Below are 24,957 nucleotides of genomic sequence, written 5' to 3'. Positions count from 1 at the left end.
GTCTTACCTTCCACCTTGTTTGAGGCAGGGCCTCTGGTTATTTGGCATTACATCATATCCAGCTAACTAGCCTTGCAACTTTCAGGGATTCTCTCATCTCACCATTGTAGCACCAAGATTGTAGGTGCTCTCTTTCTCACCAAGCTTTACATGGGTTGTGGAGACTTAAACGCTAGCCCCCGTTCATACTGGTACAGCAAGTGTTTACCAAGAAACTGTCTCTCCAGCCCTGGACCAAGAGCTGTAGGCAGGGATCTGTTGCTCATTCTCATTCACAGCATGTGTGGGAAGACACCCCATGAGTCTAGCTGTCCCTCAGAAGCAGTGGTGGTTACCATCCACCTCCCCTATTTCTTTCATTTGGAAAACTGTTTTGTCTTAGTTATAGTTTCTATTGCCATGAAGATACACCGTGGCCACGGCAATTCTTCCAAAGGAAAATATTTAATTAGGGCTGACTTACAGCTCAGAGGTTTAGTCCATTGTCGTCATGGCGGGACACATGGCAGTACGCGGGAAGACATGGTGTTGGAGAAGGAGCTGAGAGTTCTATATCTGTATCTACAGGCAGCAGGAGGACACTGTGTGTCACACTGGGCATAACTTAAGTGTACGAGACCTCAACGCCCACCTGCACAGTGACACACTTCCTCCAACAAGAAGGCAGCTATTCCAACAAGGCCACATCTCATGATAGGGCATTCAGACACATGGTCTGTGGGGGCCATCCCTACACAAAGCACCACATGTTTTCTCCCAGAAATCTCAGGATTCACTTCAGAATTTTGCTGAGACATCCTCACAATACTAGAAAATCCAGAGGTGCTAGCTGAAGGGTTCAGGTGAGGCAAGCACTCTGAGGAAGAAGCAAATGTTAAGCCAACTCAAAGTATAAGGAATAGATTGTACATTATTTCTATTCACCGTGATATTGAAGCCTGCCTGTCTCATTCAGCAAAGACCAAGTCCGATCCCTAAACCTGTGGTTCTGCACACTTGCAGTTGGAAAACTCTGGTTCTCTGCCACATTTTTTCTGCTCTCCTCTTCTGGATCCACAGCCCATTCCTCCTGCCTCTTAATATTTAAACCATATTTGTCATCATTTTTGGAAGTTAGTGCTACGTTGTTTGTAATTTATTTTTTATTTTTTTTTAAATTGTGTATATGCACATGTGTTTGTGTAGGGGTAAGGGTACGTGAGTCCACGTAACTATGGAGGACAGGGGCATCCGACCACCCTGGAGCTGGAACTCTGGACAGTTGTGAGAAGCCAAGCACAGATATTAGGAGTGGAACTTGGGTCCCCTGTGAGAACAGTGTGACACTCTCGGTCTCTGAGCCATTTCCTCTGGGCATTTTCTTCTAATTCATTATTCACTAATCCCTCCTTCTGACATATCTTTCTAATGAAGCTCTAATTTGAGGATTACTTGCTAATTTTGTGATTGTGGTTCTTATATTACTAGATATGTTGTTTGTTTTTTAACTAGTTGGTTAGGTCACTTCTTTAAATAGTCTCTGGATTTCTTTCAACTGCCCTCTTCTGGTTTTTAAGTACATATGGCTGCTGCTGCTACATCAATTGCTTTTGTTCATGGTACCTTGTTTCCTAGTAGGCAATGTTTTCTTTAATTTTTTATGCCAGTTCATTGCCTTTGGAAATGGTTCTCAGCAGTCTTGCAGCCTAGGATGAAATTGTTTTTTCTCTGTAAAGAATAATAATTTGGTTCTGTGGGGCTGCTAGAGATCAGTAGAGTGATCCTTAAACCAGGCTTGAAGTTTAACACAAGCTTTTATGTCTCCTAGGCTTCCCCTTGCCACCTGCTTCCTCTCTGCTAGACTTGACTATCTTTTAATCAGGGGTGACTTCTCAACATTCACAGGCTGCACCATCCTTTGTCTGTAAAAATAAACTGATACATGTTGGTGAATGAACAGAATTTTAGTTGCTCGCATTAGTGTATCCTTGCTATCTTCGTTCTGTCGGCTTGTTAAGAGCATCATTCTACATTAGATATTATCCCTCATAAGGCCAACTTTCAAGGCATTGTTGTGCCATCTCTTCTGTGCACATTACCCAAATCCTGTGTCACAAAGGAAGTGGGTAGTTGACAAATAATTGCTTCTCAGATAAGACTTTTGTATGCTTATCAGTTCTGTTCACCAGTGGACCAAACAACATATCTCTAGAATTCTCCTTGTTTAAGCAGGACATTTAGAACATTGCTTGGGTTACCACTGGTGATAATGCTTTGTGGCCCTAGAACTGCTTGACCTATGTCTACTATCTTTTCCCTTAGGGTATCCCAGTCTACTTTCTAGAAATTCTCTCTACAACTGGCTAGTGATTGTGCTTCTGGATTGCTCACTGGAAAACATCATTGCCACTGTCTAAACTGTAATCCAAACTTATCAACTTTTATGCGTCTTCCACCTAAGCGGCATAGCCAGGTTTCACGGACGGGCATCTCTGAACAAGGTAACTAGGGCTCTGTCTCTTACCAGCCGTGTGAGCCCTTACGTGACAAACTGCTGATCATCAATGACATGATGGATATAAGGACACTGACAGCAAGGATAACCTACGTGTTTGGCAGAATTAGAATAGCTCTACAAAGCTTTTTTGGAAATAATAGCAATATACTTTTATATTTAATGCCTGTGGGTACATGGACTCAGTGGATGAAGGATAATAACTCAGATGTTTCTTCTATAGACCCTGGTTTCCCTACCAAATATAAAGTGAGTCCTTAAATAGTAGTTGGAAAGCTCAACTATGGGACAATACATAAACAACCTGGTTTGATACTTGGTCCATTAATTAATTAAGAGAATTACAACTGTGTTTCTCATCCCTCTTGCAAGCTGAGACCAAATTTTTCTTTCCTATGAAACTACAGTCAGGGTTGCAAATCAGAGTGCATTATGTAAAAGGACACTCATTATCCTTCGGTTTCTTAAAGTGCTAGCTCCATTTTAAGACTAAGTTCAAATACCACTTCCTCACTTAGCATCCTTAAGTCCCAGTCTGAAACACTCGTCCTCGGCTCCAGACAGACAGATGAGAATGCATTCTGAGAAAAATCTTCCTCTCATCTCAGTTAGTGCCTGAATTTCTATACAACAATGAGTATTTTTTATATACACAAGCCAAACACTTTTGACTGTCTGCAAGAACAGGAAGACTGCCATATTTTATTTCCTAAATTAGCATTCAGGGCATTAGATATCATTGTGACATTTTTAAGCCAAGATTGTTCTGGTAGCTTCTTTTTCTCCCTCATCGCCCCATCTTTTTATGATCCCTGGTCCTCCCATGTAAGGCTTCTATCTCCTTTTCTCTTTAATATTTTATTTCCCTAGTCACTCCCACCCTCCATCAGCACATTTTTTTCCTTTTCTTCATCACTTTTCTGGTATTTTAACTTTATCCACATTTACACATACACACAATTATCGAAGATTAAAAATACAATATTTTTAAAGAGTCTCATTCCTTTCAACTTTGTGTAGCTAAAGTCAGTCTCCATGAGGTTTTTAAGTTTGTTCTGAGCCATGTCTGTGCTCCTCTTTAAGTAGAATGCTCGGTAATAATGCATTCCTTAAAATGCATGTTTCTGAGTGATCTTACTCCCTCCTGTAACTGTGATCTTTGTTGATGGGGTGGAAGAGGGGATCATGGGTCTCTGGATTCCTACTAAATCCTGACTTCGTGCCCACAGGTTCTTTCTAAGTTCTTTTTTTTTTTTAGTAAATTTTATTAAATTATAAAAGTTTCCATTTCCGCCCCTCTTCCCAACACCCTCCCACTCCCCCCACTCCCTCTCCTCCTCCCTCTTCGTCCCTTAGGGCAGTCAGGGTTTCCTGCCCTGTGGGAAGTTCCAGTTCCCTCCCCCTCCCTCCAGGTCTTTCTAAGTTCTTTTTTCCTACTATAAACCTTAGCTAACTCTACTCCATGTCATGGCTTCTGTACTTCCTCAGTAGGATTTCCTAGAAGCAGATATCCTGTGTGAGGTCAGCGACTCTGCAGCTTCCCAGGCTCTGCAGCCTCTCTTATGCCAAGAGCTGGTCTGTGGAGCAGGGGAATGGTGATATGCTGCAGCCAATTCACAGCAACTAGGATGCAGGACAAGGATCCAGATAGGGTACGATAAGTATCTCCTAGAGTCATCTTCATGTTATAGCTCTTGAGTATGGAAACTACATGCTGCTCTCCTTAAACCTCCCTTAGCACAGAAGCAATAGCTCGTGAACTGACTTGTTCAAGTTCTGATGAAGCAATCCCCAAATCTTCATTCGTTTGAATCCTTGGTCATTGGTAGTAACGGATACTTGCATTGGCCTTAGCTATAATCTCTCTTCACTATGTATTAGAGAACTAGAGTATGGGGCTAACAGAGAAAAAGATGGAGAACTCCATACTGCATGTTCCTGAAAACTTGGTTGCCCTGCCAATCCAAAAGATGTCTAAGAAACAATGTTTAAATTTAGGAGAGACAAATTACTGTGAAATATCAGGGCAAACAAGAGAAAGAGAAGAACTACTGCGTGCTCTATTCGGTCTTATTACTCTTTTTAATCTTACAAAAGCAACATATGAATATGGTTAAACCAAAAAACCCACAAATAGATAGCAAAAGTCTATTTCCATCACGTTGGATTTTCATTCCATTCCCTGAAACAGACCTACTATCAGTAGTTCCTGGAGTTTATATAAAAAATAATTGCAGTTATATATAAATATGCATATGTTTAGTATATACTATATATAAGTATACTTAAAATCACAAATTGATATATATGTGATTTTATACACAAAGATATTAGAGTATATAGATTCCTGTCTACTTTGTGTTTCCACTAATCATAGATCTTGCAACTATTTTTCCATCAACATGTCTATATCTACCTTATTTCAGTACCTATAGAGATTTAATCTGTTATTTTTCAAGCTCTCGGTCTTGAAAAACAATGACTCTGCTACTTCAGATTTTGCCACTAGACTATAGACATTCATATTCCTGTCTTTGTGTATGTGATTTTAGTACCATTATGTCGAAAAGTGCATAACAAGAGTATCCCAGGCAGGGGTGTGGCTACTGGATTCCTTACATCTGCATTGAATCATATGTCTTTCAGCCAAGGCCACACCCCACATCATCTGTATACTTGTTTTCAGTCTTTCATCCAGAATATGACTTATAATCTGAAAAGACAGACTTTGTCACAACTGAAAAAAGCCACATGCAATTTCCAACTGAAGAACGCTGTAATAGCAAGTTCTAAGATTGACGTTGATACATAATTTAAATAATAGGATAATTATGTTGAAAGGAACAGAAAGCCTAAATCTTGTTCAGAATTTAAGAGACTTGGTGCTAACAGCATGTCTAATTTGAATTTTGTTCAGAGACAGAAATTCTCCAGAAATGTAACTCACTATTCTTTTTTTCTTGAGAATTCCTTATATGAATACAGTGTATTGACATCATCCACATCCCTCCCTCTCCCATATCCAACTCGTCTGTGTTCTTTTAACTACCTCCTCTCAAATTCTAAACTTATTATTGTCACACACACACATACACACACACACACACACATGCACACACACGCACACACACACACACTCAAAATGTACATGTGTTTAGGGCTGACCCCTAAGATTGGGAAACCTATTGGGGGCCATCCCTAAGGAGAACTGATTCTCCCTCCCCAGAAGCCATTATTGCCTATAGCAACGACCCCTTGACCCTAGAGGTAAGACCTTGTGGAATTTTGCCCGCCTGTGTTGGTGCTTCGGTTGGTGTAACCTTGAGAGGACTTCCATGTTGTTGAGAGTTCATGGTGCAGTTTCCCCTGTAGATAACACCACCTGGCAGTTGTCCTGGTCCTATGGCTTTTACAGTAACTCCATTCCTTCTTTGCTGTTACCCGAGCCGTAGGTTAGGGGTTCTGTGACAGATGGCCCGACTGGGAATGGACACCGCTTAAATTCTCTGCATTTTGACAAGTTGTAGATCTCTGGAGTGGCCTTCCAGAGTAGGAAAAGGGAAGCATCCTTGATGAAGGATGAAAACTGCCACTCAACTGGTACAAGGATAAGCATGTTTCCTGCTTCCTGCAGGGTTTACAGTCATGTATTCCCTCCTGGTGAGTGGGTCTAACATCCAATTAGACAGTTGCTGATTATCCCCAACATACATGTTACTTATGTGTTGTACGTGTGCTGTGCCAACCCCGGTATTCCTAAAAGTGCCTCTTGTCCTTGCATTTACAGTGAAGTACATGAGAGAAGCCACGCCTTATGTGAAGAAAGGATCCCCTGTCTCTGAGATTGGATGGGAAACGCCGCCACCTGAGTCCCCTAGATTAGGGGGCAGCTCCGCAGACCCTCCATCATCCCAGTCCTTCTCCTTCCATAGAGACCGGAAAAGCATCCCCCTCAAGATGTGTTATGTCACCCGAAGCATGACCTTGGCTGACCCTGAAAACAGGTAATGGGGCAAACTTCCGTGACCCCCTGAGGTGATGAGAAAATTTGCCGGGCTGTGCTCGTGTCTGAAAAGATTCCGTGGTTCTCATGAGTAGACTGGAAGGTCCTCCCACCCTCCAAGCATGGGGAAGGTACATATTGAAAGGGGGGGGGGGAGATTGGACTCCATCCAGGGCTCCTCCCATTCTCATATTCTCTGTCATCAGGAGGTAAATGTGCATGACCCAGCTTCTAGGTAGAGTGGGAGAACTGGAATCAGCATCAGCATCCCAGTATCTTTCCTGGTTTGTACACTGTGAGTCTATGAGATTTTAGGTAAGCTCCTCAATCCGCCATAGTTTGGCTTTGTCATCTATAAGATGGGGAAAATTGAAATAGATATAGGCCTGTGAGGGCTCAATGAGGAAAGCCTATGAAGTGCTTAGCACTGGAACGAGTGTGCACTGCAATGACATGTGTTAGTCATGTTAGCAAAAGGCAAATATCTACCTACCTGAACCCCAGCATCCTCAACGGTGGCCTAGGAGGGTCAGATGGCAGAAGGCTCAAAACTCTTCTCTCCCATAAAGGGATAAGAAATGACATCACTCTGAGATGGTTGGGCACTTTTCCAAAATCCGTAAGTGACTCTGAACGCCACAGGACAGGCCTTCCACCTAACCCAGGGCACTCCAGAGGACAGCAAGGGTGGAGTAAAAGTTTACGGTCTCTTTTCACTCCAAAGGTACACTACTGCACAATACGCAAGTTGTAGGAAAAGATATTAAAGAAGAAAATTAGGAAGAAAGAGGGAGGAGGGAAAGAGAAAGAGACTGAGCACTGAGCCAGCTAATGGAGACACTTGGTGACCTTTGCACCCACATGAAAGTGCTAAAAATAGAAGCAGCTCTACTCGGCATTCTTTACACCATGTGTGGGACAGTTGCGACTCCCACGACTGGGAAGTACTTGGTTAACTAGGTTCACCGTTCCTGAGGGGGAACAGCCAAGGTGGTTGGAGCAGGGAGGAAACGGACTCCTTGCCTCCTTACTCCATGTGGGTTTTAGTTCTCAACCCAAGTTCACTCTATGCAAACTGCTGGGGCGTTCTGACTCCAACCACCTGACATACCCCATTGCCCTCCTCTCCAGCACCCTTCCCAGTGACCTCATAGCAGCACAGGGACGGGCTGCTCATAAGAGAGAGGCAGGAAGCAGCATTGAGAGAGGAGTCTGGACAGGTGGAATGAGGAGGTGGTCCTTTCCTGATGACTCTTCTCCTCCCTGTTCTGTTTTGTTCTCCCTCCATCTCCACGAGTTCCCTGGGAGTTGATTTCCTGACAGCTCAGAATTTCCTCCTCCCTTGGGGCCTACCCACCTCATCAAATAAGTCCGTTCTCCCAAAACCTAACGTCAAGGTTTCAGTCAATGAATTCACAATTTGCGGTGTGTTCATCTTGTACTAAGTTTTATATCAGTTTATGTCGTCCAGCAATTGCAAAATCACCACTTGCAGGTATATTTTGTTCATACATGTTTCTTTTAATAGTCTAACCACCATTTTGAATAAATTCAATGCCATATTAAACATTGTGAAATTTTACATTTTAAAGATAGGTTTTTACATTGCTAAAAAAAAAAAAAAAACTATTGGCTACTGTTGGACACACGCTACTTACCGCAGTTCTAAGTAGCAGGACCCAGAAGCAGTTTATCCTTTGGCAAGGGGAAAGCTCTCTTTCTCATTCCTACTGTTCATACCTAGCGGCTTCACAGAATTTCTTGCCATGCCTGTCATATTACCTGCTTAATGTGCAACATCTTAATCCATGATAGTCTTCCTAACAACTGTCTGCAATGTTACTGTTGTTCCTACTCTATGAGCAAAAAAAAAAAAAAAAAAAAAAAACAGAGGAAGATGTAGAAATTTCCAAAAACATCATAGAAGTCATTAATACCTTCAAGAAAAAGTTCATCAAGTTTTTTTTCTGTTGTTCCTTTTAGCAGTAGACTTATAAGCTATAACATGTATGACCTATGAACGGCATGAGGTCAATCAATTATCAAGACTATTTTGAGAAACCTCAGGCTTTAATAATACTGGAAATTCCATTATGTGTGTCTATCCAGAGAGAGGAATGGATTTATAAAGCTTAATACCACTGCTGTTTAAGTCTACTGCTGATGAGTTATCTGCACGGCACCCTGGGTGGGAGAGGCAGAGCCTACCCTGCTGGGATATGAGAAACAACAGGGCGGGGTTAAAAATGAGGGTCCAGCTGAGAAAGATGGCGCAGGCAGGGAGGGACATTAGTTCCAGATAGGTCCTGAACTGCTACCACCCAAGAGATAAGGGTGAGACTTGCCCTGAGTAAAGGAAAGAAAGGAAGAGGAAAGAGATGTTTGATGGAATTGCGTTTACAGGCTGGACAGAATATAACATTGTCAGTCAGGAAGGTAATTCTGGCAAACCACAACTCTGCTGAGTACAAGAAACTCCTAATACGAAGTGATTTCAGAGGAGCGAGATGCACTGCCTGGCAGGAGCCCACAAACATAATGCACAGGAAGAGTGTCAGAAAGCGCCAATTTCAGTCTTGATCGACGACAAGGTAAAAAGCAGGCTGAAGAGCAGAAAGCAGAACCAAGAAGGGCTGGTTTATGCTGAAGACAAAAATTCACGAGAAGCATTCGAGAGATCTAAACACAACCAAATGACGATACAGCAGCAGCGTGGCTAGCAGACGCTACAGAAAGATCACTGCTAAACAGGAGTGTGATAGGGTAACTTAATATATGTCACTCTCAGTCCGAGATGAGTCACGTGGAAGGCAAAAGATGAATAAGGACGTGGAAGACTTGCCTAGCACAATAATAGCCTCCTAGATGTATCCTAAAATTTGTATCTTGCTTTTAGAGAATGGACTTTCATTTTAGAGGCACATGGAATCCACAATCATGACACCAAGACACTTGTAATCTCATATGATATTAAATACACACAGAATGTGCATACAATTGGGCATAGAGCGCACCACAAAGAGAATATAGGAGGTCCCATAAGGTAGAAATGATATAAACAATGTCCTCTGGCCGTAGTGGGCTGGAGCAAGAACGTTAATAATAAAAGCAAACCTAAAATACTTTTCTTTCTGTTTTTTGTTTTTGTTTTTTTCCTTTTTCTTTTGTTAACGCTCTCCGTAAGTAACCCTTGAACTATGGAAGAAATTCACGCTGAACTTCTAGCCAATCATTAAAAGACAATAATGGAATCCAGTACATAGGGTTAACGTAAAAGAGGGAAGAGGAACAAAGGGTGTGGGCCCTGTGTCTAGCCACAGGCGCGGAGACGTCTTGGTTCTGGCACACCTACATCAAGTTAAAGAACTCAGCCCTGAACTCACCATCCTCTGCGTCCTCCATCACCTGAGCTTTGCTGAGGATTCGGAGTTAGGACCAGCAGAAAAGCCAGCTGGCTTTCTCGCCCAGCCTGGGCTGACACCAAATCAGTTTCTGGATCGTTACCCGCATTGTCCCCGACCTCGACACCTGACAGAACAGTCCACCTGAACTGTCAGCCAGGAGTTAATGGCCTCCTGGGTGCCAGAACATGAGAGCAGATTGACAAATGCCACCGACGTCTCAGGGGCTGATGCCCTCAGTGGGTGACACACAGTTGCGAACGGCTTGCATTAAAACCTTTAATGCTCAATTTCTCAAACAGAAACAGTCGTAGACCAGCAGGCAAGATTGCTGCTCTTACTATGAAAAAGGTCACCCAGCAGGCACCAAGTCCACAAGAATTTCACTGCTAGAGGCTATCAGGGAGCGCAACATGCTCTTTTCAAATGCTACCCCCGTCGTACAGCCCCCACTTTCCATATTTAACTCTTGGCCTTCACACCCAGTGTCCTCATCCTAGCCACATCTTCAGTCCCCAGAGTGTTTGGAGCCACATCCTTTCTGATGCTTTCTTTTCAGTCTGTTAACTTTTCCAGCCCCCATCCTCACAGTCAATGGAATAAGACACCCTGCATTTATCCATTCGTTCAAACAGGTTCCGTCTCTCCTGAATAACAGTATATCTACTCTTCAGTATTGCATAGAAACCCCAATAAGCTTTGTATCCTCCCTAATTGCCCAGCACTGGCCCCTACACTTCCCGCTTTTAAGCTCCAGCAATCCTTAGGCAGTCTGGGGAAGGCTGGCAATCACTTCCCCGTCATCTGCTCAGTGGCCTTTGTTTAAGCCCCAGCAGAAGTGACCCATCCTGGGCATCCCTCTGGCTACACCTTCCACGCAGCTGTCTACTTATTGCAACCTCCTGACTGACAACTCTTTCTTACATACCCACCAGCCGTTCCTGACCTCCACGGTGCTTGAAGTGGGAGGCATTGCGCGTTTCATTTCGCCATCCTTGCTTTCAGGAACTTCGATCAGTACAAAGTAGCTATTCAAGAGTGTTCTCACTAATATATGATAAACAGCACACTTATCTGTCCATCTGGGGCAGTCTTACATCTTCAAATTTTTCTTTTGAAGACATCTTTCCCCCAGACAGTCTTAAATCTGAGAGAATAGAGTAAAGAAACATTCTATCCCCACACATAGAAAATTCGGTGAAACTAGGGCAATGCCTTAACGAGCCTGCTAAGAGATATGTGCAGCTGCGTCAACACAGCCAATGTTATGAGGTATCAATTGCCACTTTGTGAAGTATACCACAGAACCCACGGTATATTTCATGGGTAACGTACACAGAAACAACACTCAACCTGTTCTGGAAAGCCGTGTGTACTTCTGTGCACGGCACTCAGGTGAGAAATGCACCAAGGTGCTGTTCAGGATTCAAGGGGAAATGTCGACTTGGCACAGTGGCTCAGAGAGGCGGGATCTGGGGAGTCCTGTAGGACACGCTTGGGATTATTTCCACCAAGCGCCAACCGTGATGTCACCGATACATCAGAGGCTGAACTCCAGCCACAGAGAGTCAGAAAGTTGACTTAGAGGCCTGTAAGAATGGATTCATCAGTAAGAGGTCGGCTCACATTAACCTAATAGCCAGAATCCACTTAAGTGATCAATGCAGCTGTCAAGCAAAGAGGCTTGATTGCAAGAGAGGATCTTGATGTGCTCTTATTGTGGGCAGGCTGCGTTGACAGAGAAATGTAAATATAAGCAGATGTAATATATATATGTATATATATATATGTATGTAATATATATATGTAAATGTAAATATATATAAATATAATCAGAACGCCAAGTTACTCCAACATTGCTAATGTCCGAGGCAACTAAAGCAGGCATTTTTTTCTATGTGGACTAGCAACATGAGAAATTCAGGTACCACAGTAGTTATTTGATGAGTTTAAAACTAACAATAAGATGGGCTAATACATCTGAAGTGCTTCAAGTAAGAAAGACAAAGCTGGTCTTCCCAGCATGGGAAGAGCCTTTTCAAGGAGGCCATTTTGTAATATTTTCCCTTGCCAACTCCCTCTTTTCTGGGCTGTACATAAATAACTTGTGGTTTCCTGCATGGTTCCCTCATCCTTTCATGGCTAATTAAACCTCTTTATTTTCCATGGTTCTTTTTTTTTTCTGGTAAGAGTCAGAACAGAGAGGAGTTTGGGTTTGTTTATCAAACTGAATCACCTTTTAGTCCTGGCTCTCTGAGGTAGCTTTCATATTGCTTTGTTCAGTTAGAGTTTTAGATGATTTCCCAATACTTTAGCCCCATATTATAGAGAAATAACATTTTAGTGACTACCAAAAGAAGCATGAGCATTTTATTAGCTTAAATTTATTTCCTCCTTACCCCATACCTTATGCAGAACTCCCCACTATACTCATTAAACTTTGAGTATTGTTGACAATTTCTGTCCTTAATTGCATTCAGAACAAAGATTCACGAGGCACTTATGTCTACCTTCTCTCCTCGGGATGGCTTCTCTAGAAAGAGGATTGTCGAATACATATTTTCTTATTTTGTTTCTATTTTATTGTTCTTGATTGGGCACTTAATGACTGCTTCACAATGGAATCTGTTGCTCAGAGATCCTGGTTTACATTACATTTGAAAACAGGAGGAAAATGTAAAATCAATGTATAACTATGCTATATGAAATGGGCGCATTTCCAATATCTAAGTTGGAGGTCCAAATGAGCTATATGCTATATCACGGGGAGGGGAGAGAACAAAACACAATTGAAATTAGAAAGGATAGATTCCAATCTTAATGCCATCACTTACTATTACCACTTTCCCCTGCTCTCAGGTTCATTCAATGCATAACTGAATATTTCTATGCCTTCCAAAGTCTTATGTTGAAACCTAATCGTCCTTTCAGTAGTATGAGGAGGTGGGATATAGAGTGTTCAACCACACATGAGACAACTATATCACCACCACTACCCGAGGCTCAGGGACCATGAGGAAGTGGGGGCAGAGAGAATAAGAGTCACAGGCTGGGGAAGTTCAGGGTGAAAGGGTGTCTTCTGGACATTTCACGACCATTGGAATCATGAGCATCTATGGTCTACTGCATAAGCCTTGTACAAAATCCAGTCAGTTAACTTTCTAGCATGGAGGAAAAAGGAGATTATGAGGCCCAACCCCTTAACTGGGGGATTATTGACAATTGGCAGGGTTGGAAGAACTGAGTTCAGATAAAAGTGCTCCACACTCCAGTGGATCTGCTCATACCCATGAGGGTATGGGCAGTACAGTTAGGACTCAGTGGGCTCTAAAACAAAAAAGATACAAAGTTGGGAATAAGTAGGAAGGGGAAAGAATGGATGTGGGAGCACTAAAAGGTAAGAGTAGGGAGTGAATATAATAAAAATACAGTTTTATGTATTTTGTATCTCAAAGAATTAATAAAAAACATTTTATTAAAAAGAGAGGTAGAGTTTAGGAAACTCTAGGAAATAATTAGGTTTAACGTCAGTCCTTCATGCAAAGGACTATTGTCCTTCAAAAAGAGACTTAAAACGTGTCAAAGAACTTGGCTGAGTTGTGTTCACATCCTACTCTCTTGTAGAAGTGTTTTAAGTGATGAACTGAAATATTTGATGGAAGAAATATTTACACCAAGTGCTGAAGATGTGTCAGGGCTTCTCTTGACTGATTATACTAAAACACAAGAAGAAAGGAAGAAATTAAGAATGAAATGTATACGTGAAAGGGAAGGATAATTTAAGTTTTTTGAAAATTCTCAGCCTACCTGTATTGTAAGATTGAAAAGGCATATTCAGAAAGAATAGCCAGGGCATGGCCAAGTGAACTTTTGGTAAGGCAGTTGATAGAGATAGATGAAAGTCAGCTGCTACTCCATGAGACAGATAAAGAATGACCTCAAAGATATTTAAGAGCTCCTTGGAACTATTTTGCTTTTTGTAGGGCCAGATGTCGAGACCTTGAGAACAGAACAATTACAAAGCTTTGTTCCTTGAACAATGTATGATATAATGTTCCTGATTGCCCTAGATGATACTCAAATATCTATGGCTCTGCATCCTCACATTGTGAATCCATGGCCACCTCCACCTACATTTCAAAGGATGCTCTGTAAAGCTTTAGGCAAATGACTTCAACTCCTAAGACTTTCCATCTGGTCTATTTCAGAAAAGCCAAGAAAGACAGGGTACTCTGGCTTACAATATGATGTTACATGCTATGGAATAAGCCATAAAGATTTGTCACTGGTATTGGTTTAAGAAAATGCTGATTGACCAGCCAGGCAAGAAGTATAGGTGGGTGACCAGATTAGGATAATTCTGGGAAGAAGAAAGGCAGAGAGTCTGTCACTAGCCAGACATAGAGGAAACAAGATGAGAATGTCTCACTGAAAAAAGGTACCAAGCCACATGGATTAACATAGATAAGAATTATGGGTGAATTTAAGTTGTAAGAGCTGGTTAATAATAAGCCTGAGCTAATAGGTCAAACAGTTTCTAATTAATATAAGTCTCTGTGTGTTTCTTTGGGACTGAATAGCTGCAGGACCAGGAAGGACAGAAACTTCCATCTACAGTTACCTTGTTACCTTTGGATTTGAATAGAAGCAGCTATCACTGTTTTCCTTCTCAGGTCTCCCATTCAGAATAGAGCCATTTATTCTAAGCCTGCTCTGCCACTGTTTTCAAACATGGGTCTTGCTTGGTTTCAGTGTTTCACAGTTGGAAGGGAACTTGTCTTAGAATGGAACAAAAGTCTCCATCTCACTTGAGTCTGAGTTAGATATCTAGATGAGACTTTTGACTTTATTCTGACTTTAGTTTTGTTTTTTAGGGTTGTTTTTAGTTTTTTGTTTTTTGTTTTTGAGACAGGGTTCTATGTAGCTTTGGAGCCTGTCATGGAACTAGCTCCCACTGCTCAGCTCTGACTTCAGATTTTTAAATTGATACTAGAATAAAATACAATTTGGGAGACTACTGGGCTGATCTAGGCATACTTTAGACCTCTGAAAGGCGTGAATTTTGAGGAATCAGGCTTAGCTCTTAAATTCTTATCTCCCCCAAATTTGTATGATGAAGTCTAATCTTCTGTGTGATATTATTAAGACATGAATTTTTGCGGTGTGAGTAGATGACTAATGATTAAGTTTCATGCCCATAAAAAGAGTTTCTAAGACACCTATTCACGCCTGCTGCCACATGACAACACATACTAGCCGTTATCTATGAAGAGCAGATATACACTACACACCAAATCAGCCAGATCCTTGATCTCAGACTCCCCCAGATCCAGAACTGTCGGTATTAATGCTCTGGTGTTTTGAACTTCCCAGTCTAAGATATTCTGTCTTATCTGCCTATATAAGACAGAAATGTTTTCTGGAAAACAAGGCTCGACATTCTATCCACGTCTAATGGTTTGTGATAACCGGTGGCTTAATGGTGATAACCTCTGATTCCTATTAGGACAATAATATCATAATGTAGATTTCAGTCAAAACACCTTCATTACTGGGTGCACGGAAAGCAAAGGAGTTCTGTTATAGTGTTGCTGTGTTTTGTTTTTTAATTTCTTCCTCTTTACTCAGAGATCAGGGAACTTTCCAGGTCATGTCCCCAAGCTGTTGAGCAGAGATTTATTTCATAAGAAAACATTCTTTCACAGAGATTTTTAAGGCTGCTGAAATTGCTGACTTTTAGCAAGGACCTACATTCTAATTTCTCTACTTGTAGTCTCCAAAGAACTTAAGTATTATCTATGTGTCAAGTCCCAAGTCCTCAGCCAGGCTCGGTAGCACAGCTGCTTGGAAGGCTGAAGGGAGAGGATCACAATTGCAAGGCTTGCCTGAGCTACACAACCATTCTGAAGGCTAACCTTATCAGCTTAAAGGAGACCCTGACTCCAAATAGAAAACTTAAAAAAGACCTAGGGACATGGCTCAGTAAAAGATTGCTTACCCTCATATATATGAGGACCTCAGTCTGATCCCCAGTACAAAGAATAAAATTAAATCCCAAGTCCTCAACCTAAGACTTCCTCCCTCCCTCTGCTACCCACTGTCACCCCCCACCCCACTTTCTAAGAAATACCTCATGGCCACTTCAAATATTCAGCACTTCAGCATTCAAACCCCTGGCTCCTTTGTGACTCTTGTATGGATTTTCCACTTTCTGCAAAAATTACAATTGTCTTCAAACTCAAACAAACAGTTCTTAATATCCTTTAGTTATAGGTCCAGGCATTGATGGCAAAGTGGTTTCTGTCTCTGTGGAGACGATGTATTTTTTTTCAGGCTCTTTATCCAGAATCTTCCTGAAGCATGCTAGTGGAGTTCCTTGTACTTGGTTTTACACACACACACACACACACACACACACACACACTCAATCGTATGAGTCAATATTCTTTGTCTTTGATTCTTTCTCTTGTTTGGTTGTTTTGCTAGATTCCAATTCGTTGTTTTCTTTTTATCTTACTATATTCTATTGTATTTCATCACTATTCCTCAGATGCTTGTTTGCTTTCTAACCAAAGACAGAAAGGATGTTGAGCCAGATGGGAGGGAAAGTAGGGAAGAACTAGGAGGAGCAGGGGGAAGGAAACCATAATCAGAACATACTGTGTGAAAAAATATTTTTAATAAAATAAAAAAGAATAATGTTATAATTTTTCAATTGCAGCCTAAAGAATAAGTTAAATATTTAACATTTAAAGCTAAAATTAATTCATTCATGTCTTCAGTCCTAGATACAAAAGAAGTTGAGGCAGGGGGATTATTTGAGCTCAGGAATTGGAGACCAGTATGGGTAAAATATCAAGATCTTTACTTCAAAACCATCACTATCTTATTGTTGAAAAGTAACATATTTGATCTAAAATTGTGCACTTTTCTCTACCTCTGAAACTACCATTTGGCCCTGCATATTTATCTTTTTTTATCATCTGCTTATCTCCTGTCTACCAGCTGCCCATCTACCAAATTGCTCATCACCTAGACAAAACCAAGTGAAATATTTTGTCGCTGGAGAAAAAAAAGGGTAATGCATCAAGTGTAAGTGTGGCTGTATTTATATAAAAATAAAATAGAAGGGGAACTGTAGAGGGTAGCTGATGAAGACGTCTGGCATTGATCTCTGGACTCTACACATACGAATGTACACATATGTATATATAGGTGCCCACTCTGCACACAAACACCTATGCCCACTAACACCACATGCGTACAAAAATGATGGGACTAATAAAAACAGGCAGTTTAAAATAGATTGGAGTTAAAAGATTGGTTTCTAAGTAGCAGTTATTCATCATTTGTTTTATGGCCTCTCTAGCAGTCCCCATCTGAAATCCTAGGAATCTGCTGGCATTACTCAGTTGTTAGTGTCCCTAGCAACTGGGAGCTGCTAGTGTTCCCCCTTCCCCCATTCTGACAATCACTCTTTACATCTCAGGATGCTAGAGCTCCTGCTTAAGTTTTCTGGGCGATTCTTATGGCTCTGTCACATCATTTGAACTGGGATTTTACATTTAAGTACACTTTGTTTACATTCTAGCATCAGAGTGTGGCGCTTTCTGCTGTCTGGTGTTCCCTTTGCATAGAACTTTCTTCTTGTTCTGTCCCCAGCACGTTTTCTGTTAGCTCTCAGAGACTGTTAATTAGCTGAGTTTTTGCTGTACTCTTTGGTCCTTTTTTCTGTTCGTTGATGGCTTTGAAAGCATTTTCATCTTTCCTGTCAGAGGCTTTCCTCAATATCTGCTGATCCCTTGTTATCTGTTCATTATTTAGATGGAAGGAGACTAAGAAGCCTATTAAAGCTCGTGTGCGTCCATAGAGATGTAGAAGAGGTTACCTCTGATACCTCTGATTCTGACATGTATGTGTTTAGAAGATTTTTTTTTTCTGCATCTATTCATTCACTCCAGAATGAATCACCTACTCTTTCTTTGGGTGTGGATGGGGAATGGAGAGTGAGAAACCACCTGTCTGTCATCGTTCTGAAAGTCCCAACATTTAGCATATAGAACGTACTGAGGACTCCTATTTTCAGCCCTAATCCTCTTGGGAGGTTCTCGGTCATGCAGCCCCAATACTCCTAGCTGGCATCCTTTCTGTGTGTGCTTTAGCTTTTAGCTCCCTCTAGTCTTCCTCCACTCTGAAGAGTCATTTGCCTCATTCACTGCTGCCTGCCCTTCCAACGCCTATTGAAATATTACCTGTTTCCTCCTGTGAGCATTTAGACCTACTTTACTGGGCTCTTAGGACGGAGAGGTTAACATGAATGACCAAGTCACCCTGGGCTTTGTTCAACAAAAATCTTAGCAGAATTTGCATATCTGTATATACAACAAGCGCACAAAAGGTTCAATTTAATGAGCTTAAAAACATTTCCGAGTCCCGTTATTTTTTAAGAAAAATCTATTTCCTTCATAAATGAACTTTGGCATCCACACTATTAGCATACATTTTTAATCAGCAAGATATGAATTTGTAAGGTTTCCGTACAAGTGAGCAGTGGCTGACAATGATCTCTGGTTTGCCATGAGAAAGAGTTCAGAGGCTTCACCAAGCAAGATTCCATGATTTCATCAAAATGCAGGCCTCCGGGTCCACCGGTCCACATGAGTTCATTTGCGTTCATTCCTGTATAGTAAGTACCCCCTTCCAGGAAATTTTCAGTTTCCCCTGGTGTCAGAGCTCTCGGAGAGGTTGAACTTGGCCATCTGGGCGCTCTAGGATTTCTGCTAATGTTGACTCTCAAAATACAGGTCTTGTCCCTTTGCTCTTGATCCATTAATTGAACTCCATTTGGTTTGCAAATCGCTGCACTAGGGTTTTCCAGCTGAGATAATGGGGACTCTGAAAATAACCCGCAGCCTTCTGCAGCCATCCTCTCTTCGCGCAGGTACCACCTGTGCCGGTGAGTCAACAGCGGGATGGGGGTTCACGTACTTTGTTCCCTCTTTCCGCATATGCAGAAATTTATTTTCCTTAATGGGGAAAGCGGTGGGACACAGATCGCTGTGGATGCATTTAGACTTTCCTGCCCGAACATGTAAAGTTGGCGCCACCTTCGTCCCTAAATAACGCTCTCAAATGGGAGTTTGATGCTGCTGGCCCATTGAATGAGTTTTGTTGTTTGATTCACGTTTGGTTTTGGGAACAGACTTTCATTTTGTGGCCAGGCTGGCCTTGAACTTGTTGCGTTCTCACCTTGTGTGCTGAGATGATGTGAGTGTGCCACCATACCCGACTTTCTCTGTCTCTTTAAGTTTCAACTCCGAAATAGCTTTGTTTTTCAAGTTCTATGCTATATGTCATGTTCTGCTTTGGCATGTATTTCAGATCTAACAGTAGCATTAGATTCATTAAATTCAGAAGGGCAATCCTAGGATGCAGGAGTCATCCTTGAAGGGTTCACTAAACGGCACTCAAGGTTACCTGAACGAGGTCTCTGTATGTAAACCCCAATCCTCTGTTGCCTCACCAGAACAAGTGATACCTACTTGAATAAGACAGGAGGCAACTGTACTGAAAGAACCAATGCACATCCAGATCTTAGCAGCAGGAAGAAGCTGGTCCCTCTCCTAGGCTTGGGAGGCTACTGCTCTGGACCAGGAGAGCCCCATCTGGGGTCAAGGACAAACTACTGCTCTAGCATCCCCACCTTTTGTTCCTCATCACCTGTTAGTGCTTCCAAGCAGCTACACACAAATGAAATAGAGCCCAGGAAGCCGCCATACCATTATTTAGTCCATAGAATCTGGGCACTCAGAACCCAGAGCAAGGCAAAGAAGGATAAAGGAAGCAAAACAATTTTTTTAAAAAAAAAAATCATAAGTATATAGCACATTTAGAGTGAGACCATGTCTCAGAAAACAAAGAAAGGTATTGAATTCTGCCTCTTTGATGATAGTCTGATACAGGCAATCCATATGTTCATTAGTGGATAAGCGCATGGGATTGGCCTAAATACTAACTTCATTGACGACATCACCATGGACAGCTTCAACTCACTATACGTAGTATGCTGTTTCATAACAGGAAGTCACACCCCCAGTAGAGTTTCGGCAGGATTTCTTTTAAAGCTGGGTGTGGTGAAGAATGTAATCTTAGCACTTGGGCAATGAGGGCCGAAAGATCAGGAGTTCAATTCCAGCTTCAAGTTACATAGTTCAGGCTAACCTGGGCTAAATGAGATCGATCTATCTATCTATCTATCTATCTATCTATCTATCTATCTATCTATCTATCTATCTGTCTATCTATCGTCTGTCTATCCAGAGTTCCTCTGTGCAATCCTGGCCTCAAATTCAGAGAGTCATCTGCCTCAACCTCCTGAGTGCTAGGATTAAAGATGTGTACTACCACGTCTGGCTAGAACCCTTCTTAAGAACAACAACAAAAAAAGATTTATTTTAACCACAGTGATGGGAATCAGACCATCAAAAGGCTTGGAAGATAAGATGGTCAATTTGGGGTAAACTGGAAGTTATAGGAATGGTCATATAGCAGGGAGTGGTCAGGGTCCCCGAATTCTAAATGGGTTTGGAGTGGTCTACTGTACTCTAGGAAAGAGATCTAAGAAAAGGAACTTATCCATCGTCACAAAGCCACACACAGCTGAAGACACAGCTAAGAAGGTTGTGGTCACCACACCAAGCTGGCTTTGATAGTGAAATATCCACCAAAAGGGATGACCTGGCAAGAGAGACATGGAAGGAGAAGGGTGTATAAGCCCAGCCATGATGCATCAATTCAAGCCAAACCTCTCAGCCACAAAACTTAGTACTAATCCACTTTCCTGTAAAGTGACAAATTATGCACCCCTTCTCCCAGTGTGGTGTGCTTTCTTTTTCCATCTGGAATAAAGCGCTCTCCCCATCTCTGTTATGGAACACATAGTAAACGCCAAGTACTGCTACTAGTTTTTATCACCGTATGATTAAACATTCAGCCCACTGGAAAATGTTTTCTCCTGTTACCTGGAAACGAAACACTAGATCCAAAACTGGAAACTCATGGAGCTATTTTCTCAAGAGGTCAGACAATATTTTTTTTAAATCTCTTGCATTGTAGAGTTATGAAAAGATGATTAACTTTGAGGCCAGGTCAACCCAGGCTTGAGCACTTGCTGCTTCATTTATTATCATTGAGTAACTTATAGCCATTCGCTTCTTGGAATTGGTTTTTAATGTGGAGTAAGGGTTGATAATGCCGCTATGTATGTACCATAGCTAAATTAAATAAGACGGCGTTTGTCTCGCGCACAGCATACCGTAAACACTTAGCAAGTGTCATCTCGTCTTGTTTCCCTTTTCGTAGAAAATAAATGATCTTTCACTGCTCAGAATATCAAAAGATCCTTCTAGTGTGAAGAAATGTTAAGAATTTTTTAGTTTGTGACAAATGTTGGATAAGAGAAGCCTGGTTTGCTTTTTTTTTTTTAAATGAATTAACAATTATAAAACGTGGTTTCAGTCCTTGAAAACCCCAGCACGGTTTTATCAATTTCTGTCTGATCTTGCATCTGTGAAGCTGACACTCTGAAGAATGGGGTCAGTTTGCAAACAGCATCATTCTTTTCTCCGGTAGGCACAGGTGTAGGCTTTGAATCACGATGCTACCGCACACAGAGGTGTAGAAGCCTACCAGGGCCACATACGGTCATATAGAAATATACCCAATGCGTTTTGACGGCACAGTCTTATACTCTGCTGTCAGATGGGAAGACAAGTGGGTCATAACAAGCAGGGGGCCTGAGCCAGTATGGAAATTTGAATGCAGATATCAGAGGAGTTCACTGCTGATATCAGAGGACTCCACCAGTCCCGCCAGCTTCCCAGGTTTTCAGACCCACTCTTGCCGTACGTGGGTGCTGAGCTGTCAAGGTGATGCGCGTGCACAGCCAGCAACACAGAACGTGTGCTTTGATCATTTCTATCCTGTTCTACAGATGTCGCCACTCCAACCTCCTTCTCTTCTGTATCCTTCTGGGGGGATCAACTGTTCTATTTTGAGTCAGGCACTTATAATGTTTGAATCCACGGAAGAACAAAGAACTAACTAGAACCAACAAGGATTGAACTAACTGAAGTCAGAAAATGCCATTAAAACTGGTGTTCTTAACAGCTGAGAATCACCGCTCACTTAGCTGTCTGACCCTGCTGTGTTGTAAAGAAAGCAGATTTCGTTTTGAAAACAGAAGGACAGAGGTTTGGGTTGCAACTGTTTGTAATCATGAATACTTTATTTTACATCTCTGAGCCCGAATCTGCCCATCAGTCAGATGGGCATTATGGAGTCTGGCTTTTCAGAATTGTCTGTCTACGTGTCTCTCGAAGTCCATGAGTGAATAAGATGAATTTTACCAGGAAATAGAGAAAGCAGTGGAATGAACCAAATAAGGGGTGCTTTTGAGGCACGGACACTTCACTCTGAGTGCTGGTAGAACAGAAATCATTGCCGCATGCGTTTGACATGAGTTTTAAACCCTAATTCCTGAACTTCAAGAAAACTTATACTTGCAATTATTTCAGATTCATCATAGGGTCCCCAGAGATACAAGTTTACTCCTTTCAACAACTTAACGTTCTAGATGGAAATTTGCTAGAACTAACCTATGGAATAGTAGTCAGTGAATCTCTTCAACCAGGTTACAGTGAGGGAAGGGAAAGTAGTCATGTGACCTAAGCGATAAGGGATGTCATACAAGGAACTGGTCACCCTCAAAAACTCAGAAGGAATGGAGAAGACTTTACTGTCTTAGTTAGCAAAGAGAAAGAGTCTAACTGGAAATGGTGTGGGCTTTTTAAACATCAAAGCCCACCGTGAGTGACAAACCTCCTCCAACAAGACCATACCTCCTAATCCTTCTCAAACAGTTCCACCAGCTAGGGACAAAGTATCCAAACATGGGAGCCCATGGGAGCCATATGAACCATAATAATCAGTAGCACCTCTGAAGCCAATCACAGTTTGCCAGAAAAACTACTCAAACCATGACATCGGGTCTCTCACTAATTCTGGCCGATGAAACACGAACAGAGGTGGGCTTTGCCCTTTCTGGTCTGCCACAAAGATGAGCACGTATGTTCTGGAGACTACAGTGTCACAATGTCAAACTCTTCCCTCAGCCTGAATCTTCAGCCAACCTAGTGAAGCAGATCCCTGCCCCAGCCATCTCAAAGCACGTTTGGAACACATAACATGCTGTTTCATGGACCTGGGTTATACTAACTGATGGAGATCTCGTGATCATTCAGTAGCACACCATAAACACAGACATCATGACCACGCCATCAGCACTGCCATCTTATGTTTATACTAAGAGTTCAATCAAGTTATTTGATTTTCACTAAGAAGTGCTATACAGCTAATGATATGGCAGATGGCAGGTTTTTTTCTCTTTTCCTCATTCTATAAGGTTTAAAATGTAAGCTTTAAACTGCTAGAGTCATTCAAGTGAAGCAGTGTGGCCCAAAGATGCCAGAGGTTGGGCCACTGGGTCTTTTCACATTTAGAACACGCTAAAGGTGTATTTTGCTACCGCAACTGTAGTAGTTGCTTTTAGAGGCTGCTGCTGTTTGTAGCTGAAAGTCTTTCCCCCTGGGTCCAGAGAGAACATCTTTGTTTACCAAGAACCAATGCCTCTGTCTGCCCCAGCAAATGTAGGTGCAACAATAACATAGCTAGCTTCTGCCACAGCTAAGACACGGAAACGTGTCTGCGTGTTTGCAGCATCTCTTCTGCCTCCCTAACCTGTATACCTGTATTTGAAGGCAAGAGCAACGATGATTTTACTCTAAGTTAGCATATGAAGCGGTGTGCTTTATTCCAGCACTGTCATACAGCTATGGCTTTAGAGTGTGTGCCCTCCTCCACTTCCCTGCCCCCCTTTGCTCGTCTCTGTCCTCCCCTCCAATAAGCTTCTCTTCTGCTCTCATGTTCCATGAATTCCATTAAGGGCCATCAATCTTTAATAAGAACAGAATATTGAAACGTTTTGCTTTCTTGTTTCTTTCTGCCGTTTCTCTCGTATTTTTACCTGAGTTGACTTCCATTATAATAATTATCAGGGTTTTCTTTTTAAAAGAATCTCATCATTGCAGTATTGATGTAATGGTAAAGAGAGATAATGGATGTCATCGTATTCAATAACATATAAGAATGTAAGTTAAAAGAAACATAACTTTTTCCAGTAGCCTGCAAATGGTCACTCTATCTCTGGGAGCCATATAAACCCCACAGTATAATGTTTTCTTCTGGACAACACGCAGCTATTGTACCCATGAATTCAAAATAGCTATGATTACTAGTCCAAAACTGCAGACTCTTGGGCCCACCAACATCCCATCGTGGATGGAGATAACTATGGGGCTTCATTCTTTCTTGGGGAGCTATTGGCAATTAATAGGGTCTGGGGGAAGGGGAAGCATTTCATCAGATAGGGATCAAGTTGCCCATAATCTGGGGAATAACCTCATCTGAGCACCCTACTCAAGCACAAATGGGTCAGAACTTTGAGAAAGAAGTGCTGCAGAGGTAGGAGGAGGACGACTTGGGATGTTGGGTGGGAGGGTGACAAGAGGGGGTAATGGGGGACACGATCCACATTCACGGTATACATCTATGGAACTGCCAAAACTTTTAAAATGCCGACTAAAAAAGAGAAAAATCCACAGCCTAATGCTGTTCAGCAAAAAGGTGGTGTGAGTTTCTCTGACTGGAGTGTCAATGTGTCAACCAAGCGCAGCTGTTCCCATGCTGTGGGTGATGGTTGCCCATGGTTTCATTTGATTGACATCTGTATTTCTCATGAGCTCGGTGAGGGTAGCAGCTTTGTTTCTCCACATCATGCCGTCCCTCCAGCACCCATCCCAGGACCTGGTGCAGAGTAGACACTGAATCCTCTCTAAGGATGAATGGACTGTTGAGTTGCAAAAGCACACGAGGAAGACCCACACCATCCTAATGAGTGTCTCGGGCTTTGCTCAGCATTCCTCTAAGCTACAAGATAACAT

General features: G+C 42.0%; 1 protein-coding gene across 2 annotated transcripts in view; it reads left to right on the top strand.

Annotated features, from left to right (window-relative positions):
- The window catches only part of Sntb1 (syntrophin beta 1), a 259,214-nt gene that overhangs the window by 101,260 nt on the left and 132,997 nt on the right, over positions 1 to 24,957 (top strand). For both annotated transcript variants that reach the window (XM_048457141.3, XM_048457140.3), the window contains one exon: positions 6,282 to 6,498. In XM_048457141.3, the coding sequence (XP_048313098.3) occupies positions 6,282 to 6,498 (217 nt within the window). The remainder of the gene's footprint in view (positions 1 to 6,281; positions 6,499 to 24,957) is intronic.

This window comes from Myodes glareolus, chromosome 19, assembly GCF_982192425.1.
Source record: "Myodes glareolus chromosome 19, mMyoGla1.1, whole genome shotgun sequence".
NCBI lineage: Eukaryota > Metazoa > Chordata > Mammalia > Rodentia > Cricetidae > Myodes > Myodes glareolus.
The sequence above is the reverse complement of the archived record's forward strand: the minus strand, read 5'-3'. Positions and strand labels throughout refer to the sequence as shown.